Below are 5,583 nucleotides of genomic sequence, written 5' to 3'. Positions count from 1 at the left end.
TCCCCGCCGTGCCCTGTCCCGGCCGGTATGGCGCTGATGCGACCACGGGTCCCATCGGCCATTCTGTGGCGTTGAGCCATCGTCCGGCTGAGGTTGCGGGAGTGGTTGAAGCATTAATGAGACATGACGTGCTATCTGGAGGGTCGGTCGAGGCGGGGGGCGACGGGCTGTGGACGAGCCGGGCTCGAGCGACACGGAGAATGAGGCCTCGCGCGATACAGAGAATGCACCCCCTACCGAGGCCTTCCATGGCGAGCCTCACATGAGGCGGAATTCACGTCAGGGTGCCGAGACCTCCTACGCGAGGCTCGAGGCGAGGCGAGAGGCCTGGTGGGCTCAGTCGTTGCGGGTGAGGGGCCCATGGCTTACCTTCTAGCTTTATTTTTTGATGGGACTTTAGCGACCCTTTTGATTGTTCGCTCGGGGTACCCTGTTCTAAGGTACCCAACAGTAGCCCCCGAGCCTCCGGGGGAGTGCGTGCACTCTCCCTGAGGGTTTGCCTAGGCTTGGTTCGTACCCGCTCCCGTAGGAATTGGGTTTTGTATCTTGAGGTTCCGGTGGGTGCGCGCGAGCGCACCCGCCGGGTGTATCCCCCGAGGCCCTGGAGGAGTGGAGTTACTCCTCTAGGGGCTTTTTTATTTTCGTGTTTGAACAAGTAGTTCTTATTGCATTTGCCGAGCCCCTAAGCGTAAGTTCGGGTTGCGGGGGTCTCGGCGAGGCTACAGGAAAAAGTCCTCTAGCCTCCGCACGGAGCGAGAGGTTCATCAGGGGCCCCTGACTTTGGGTATGACCCTCACGCTTCCTTTCGCTCGGAAGGAGGGGTGGAATGTGCCAGGCTACCCTCGATGGGCACGAGCGTGGACACTTCTGGTGAGCTGTTATCGGGTAGTCTGAGTGGAGGCCCAAGCCCCGTTCGCTAGGGGACGGCTAGCGGTCCAGAGATGCACTCCAAGAGTACCAGAGGGTTTCTCTAGTGGGTGCCGAGGCCGTTCGCTGGGCCTCGGTGGCTCGGTGCCTCCCTATGGTGGGATCCCATTTGGATACTTCCCTGCCGGTCTCGGACACGACTTAGGACGCCCCGAGCGACTGTTCGCTTGGGCCTGGGCCATTCGTAGGCTTGCCCCGAAGTTGTCCCTGACTCTATTGCCCTAGGGCGGCTGCCGAAACCTCTTGGAGGCCCAGCCTTCGAACCCCTGGACCGTAACGGGCTCGGTGCCCTTTATCATGTTTTGTAATGAAACCTCTAGCGTGGGCTTGGACCGTTTGTCTTGGTCTTCGGATGCAAGAGGAGCCCCCAAGCCTCCGCCTGGAGCAAGAGGGCGGTCGGGGGTCCCCTAACTTTTTCATCCGACCCTCACATATCCTTTTCGTTCGGACGGAGGGTTTGTTTGCCGAGCCCATTCTGGTCTCGGCAAGGTTGCAGGAAGAGCCCCTAGCCTCTGCACGGAGCCAGAGGGCCGTCGGGAGTTCCCCTGACTTTTTATACGCCCCTCGCACGTGAGGGTTTGTTTGCCGAGGCCCCTTTTGGGTGCGAGCCTGAGTTGTGGGGTCTCGGTGTATTTGCAGGAAGAGCCCCCTAGCCTCTGCACAGGGTGAGAGGGCCGTCAGGAGCTCCCATGTCTTTTTGTATGACCCTCACGCTTCCTTTTCGCTCGGAAGGAGGGTTTGTTTTGCCGAGCCCCTTTGAGTGCGAGCTGGGGTCGCTGGGTCTCGGCAAGGTTGCAGGAAGAGCCCCCTAGCCTCTGCATAGAACGAGAAGGCTATCGGGGGTTCCCCTGACTTTTTATGTGGCCCTCATGCTTCCTTTTCGCTCGGAAGGAGGGGTGGAATGTGCCTCGCTACCCTCGGTGGGCACGAGCGGTGGCACTTCCGGTGAGCTGTTATCGGGTAGTCCGAGTGGAGGCCCGAACCCCGTTCGCTAGGGGATGGCTAACGGTCCAGAGACACACTCCAAGAGTACTAGAGGATTTCTCTAGTGGGTGCTGAGGCCATTCGCTGGGCCTCGGTGGCTCGGTGCCTCCCTACGGTGGGATCCCATTCGGAGACTTTCCCCCGGTCTCGGACACGACTTTGGGCGTCCCAAGCGTTTCGATTGCTTGGGCCTCAGCCCCGCATAGGCTCGCCCATGGTTGTCCCTGACTCTGTTATCCTGGGGCGGCTGTCGAAACCCTTTGGGGCCCAGCCTTCGAACCCCTGGATCGTAATAGGTTCAGAGCCCTGGTTCCTTCATACGAAAGGAATAGGCCGCATGGAATATCTTCCCTATTGGCTCTGCACGGGCGGCGCGCCTTTTGAGGCGGTTTCATGGGGAGTCGAAACGACGCCTGCTGCCGTAGTGGCCGAGCGTGACGTGGTGGATGGGACGTAACTGTCCTCGCATTCAATGCGGGAGACGTGGGTGCGTGGGCCGGCAAAATCGGCTCTTGGTTAACCGCGCCGGATCGGGGGGAAAACCTCCCCGATTTCATGGCCCGTTCGTTCCGCCTCCTCCCTGCATAAATACCGGAAGAGTCTCGCCCCTCCTCATCTTACCTTGCCTGCATTAGCACCGCCTCCGTCGAGCCATCGCTAGAGCAGCGGGTGCTGAGAAGAAGAGGAGAGAAGAGCGAGCCTAGGGAGAAAGCGAGAAAAAAGCGAGAGCGTGGGAGAGAGAGAAAAAACTCACCGCCGCACCCGATTCCTCCATCGCACCCATGGCCGGTGGCATCGTCGTTGTCGAGGTGGACCCCTGGGACCCGTCGGACATCATCGAGGAGATGCTTCAGTCGCTTGTCGACGGTGGACTCCTTCGCCCGGTGACGGACCCCACCAGGCTAGAGTGGATTGCTCTGTACGGCGAGCCAGAGCCGAGGCCTCGCGACGGCTACGTCGTGAGCTTCGTCTCCTTCCACGAGCGCGGCCTCGGCGTTCCGGCGGACCGGTTCATGCGGGTGCTCCCACACTACTACGGCGTGGAGCTTCACAACTTCAATCCCAACTCCATTGCTCAGGCGGCTATCTTTGTTGCCATCTGCGAGGGGTATTTGGGGATTGCTCCCCATTGGGAGTTGTGGCTCCACCTATTTCGGGTGGGGCACACTACCAAGCCGATGGGTACGTCGGGTAAGAGGAAGGCGATGAGGGCCGGCGGTTGCACTCTCCAGGTGTGCCAGGACTGCCAGCACCTCTACATCCTGGCCCAGCTTGCGTCCTCCAACCAACGGTGGTACACGAGCTGGTTCTACCTTCGTAATGATGACGGAGGACTTCCTCCTTACACTGGGCAGATTGTGGGGAGCTGCCCGGAGAGATGGAAGTGGGGCGTCCCGAAGGACGACTAGCCCAAGCTGGAGCCGCTCCGAGAGGGGCTGGCGAGGCTGCGGGGCCATGGCCTCACCGTGGCTGTGGTCATGGCCGCCTTCCACCGCCGGAGGGTGCTGCCGCTGATGGCTCGGCGGCAGCGGCTGTTTGAGATGAAGCGGGGTGAACCCATGGAGGGCATCCGGATGTCCTCCTCCGCCCTTTCCGATGAGGAAATCCTTCGTCGGGTGGGGGAGACGGTAGAGGCGAAGCTGAAGGGTGGCAACTTGACCCCCTTCGCGATGCGACCATCACGGGGGTTCCTTTTGCTGGTAAGTCATGTGCCGCTATAGCCTCTGAACCTCCTCAGTCTCCCCTTACCCTTTGTTCCCTTATGCGCGTTTGTCGTTCCTTCAGGGGATGAGGGACGTGCGCTCCTCTCCGCCGCCCGTTCCTGAGGACGCGAGGCGGCGGGCGATCAACCGGGCGCATGCCGACGTGCAGAAGACACGGAAGGACGCCAAGGCGGCGAAGCGCATGAGGCAAATCCTCGCGCGTGAAGGGTTAGATCAGCGCCGCCGTCAACAAAGGAAAGATGGCCTACCGTTGGAGGAATCCCCGTCGACGTCGCTGTCGACAAAGGCCTCAGACGGGGATGACGGGGGCGAGGCGGGGCGAGGTCCCCTAGACCACCTTCCTGACGTAGTGGAGGTGGTGCCTGGGGCGCTGGCCAGCAGCCCGGCACTCCCGGGAGGAGGAGGAGAAGCGGACCCAGGGCCGGCGGTTGCCCGCTCCGGGGCCGAGGCCGACACGCCCGAGGCCTGGGCTTTGGGCAAACGAGCCATCAGCCCGGTGGGCTCAGTGGCCGTGGTGGAGCGAGTGGCGGTGGAGACGACGCCACCGCCCCCGCAGTGGACCAAAGGGGCGCCGGGGTCCATTGAGGACCGACCGGCGCCGATGGATACGGAGGCGACGCCTCTGCCGCCGCCTCCGCCATTGCGGACGAGGTTCACCGTGGCGAAACAGTTGTCGCCCCGTTCAAGGTTAGTGTATTTTTGGCGGGGTCATAGTGCATTCCGTTTGCCCTTTTGGTCTCGCGCTGACCCTGTAGGTTATTTTTCCTTAGTCGGAAGCGGCCTGTGGACGAGCTCCCCTTGGCGCCCCTTAAGGCGCTAAAGGCGAGCCCCGGCTCCTCCGCCCACTGGGTGGTGGAGGCACAAGCCGCTATCCAACGCGGCGTGGCGTCGGCGAGGGTCGACCCAAGGGGGCCGGCCGCCCAAGGAGGGGTTGCCGAGGCGGCCCCTACACAGTCGAGGGAGGGAGCGCTTCCGCCTCGTGGGGGTGGGGCTCATGAGTCGGATAGGGCCGGCGTGCCCTTGGTTGTCGAGGCCCCCGGGGTCTCCGAGGCTGAGGCGACAGAGGCCACAGCGCCCACGACCGCCGAGACCACAGTGGCCATGGTTGGTGTCTCTGCGTCTGCCGAGGCCACTATGGCGGAGGCCGAAGCCCCTGAGACCATCGAGGCCATCGCGATGGCGGCGATGCCGTCCGTCCAGGAGGCGGAGATGAAGGCGGCGGAGGCCTTGGTGGCGCCCTTGGTTCAGGGGCCGCCGTTGTTGCGAGAGAGCACCCGGGAGACAGAGGTCTATCTGATCTCCTTTGACGATACATCCCGAGCGCGGGAGGTGGTCGACGCCGAGGATGCCGGTGCCGTGGAACAGCCTATGCCGATCTTGGATGAGGGGGGCTCGGCCCTCGTGCGGGTACGACCCGAGCCTTGCGGGTGGGATCACCCACGGGTACTATGGTGGAGCCGGGACGACCCTGAGGGGGAGCCCCTGTTCACCCTCGAGGACGTGGCCGAGGGCGGGCACTGGGGCACCTTCGAGCAATACCGCCGGCTGGTGGAGCGGTCGCTACGGATGGCCCTGTCCGTGGTTGCCGACGACCTGCCCGGAGTCGCCCAGGTTCGCGTTTTCGTTTCTCGCGCGACGTTGTCCTTTTCTGGTTTTGTTACACTCAATGACCCCCGTTTTGCTTCCCCAGGAGCTCGAGACCTAGTCCCTTGGGAAGTCGGTCTTTCTCTGGTGGGAGAGGGGCGTCTGGGACCAGCTTCAGCGGTAGAAGGGTCTTCTTGCCGGCGCCAACGAGCTCCTATCGGCGTGGAGCGCGGAGGTAGAGGACCTCCGCCTTCATTGTGCTGACGTGAAGGTCGAGGCGGCCACGGCCCAGGCGCAACTCGCCCCTCTAGCGGCCTGGGTTAAGGAGTTGGAGGAGGAGCTCACCCGCGCGGTCAGCGACCGG

The 5,583-nt window shown here is 62.9% G+C and overlaps 1 protein-coding gene across 1 annotated transcript; it reads left to right on the top strand.

Moving 5' to 3' along the window:
* Nucleotides 1-3,699: 3,699 nt before the first annotated feature.
* Nucleotides 3,700-5,340, top strand: LOC136492066 (uncharacterized). The gene is made up of 3 exons (XM_066488214.1): nt 3,700-4,322; nt 4,643-5,042; nt 5,326-5,340. Exons 1-3 carry the CDS (start codon nt 3,700-3,702, stop codon nt 5,338-5,340), a joined length of 1,038 nt encoding a protein of 345 aa, XP_066344311.1.
* Nucleotides 5,341-5,583: the final 243 nt, after the last annotated feature.

The sequence above is a fragment of the Miscanthus floridulus genome, chromosome 11, assembly GCF_019320115.1.
Source record: "Miscanthus floridulus cultivar M001 chromosome 11, ASM1932011v1, whole genome shotgun sequence".
Classification (NCBI taxonomy): Eukaryota; Viridiplantae; Streptophyta; class Magnoliopsida; order Poales; family Poaceae; genus Miscanthus; species Miscanthus floridulus.
This window is presented reverse-complemented; position numbering and strand designations above follow the sequence as displayed.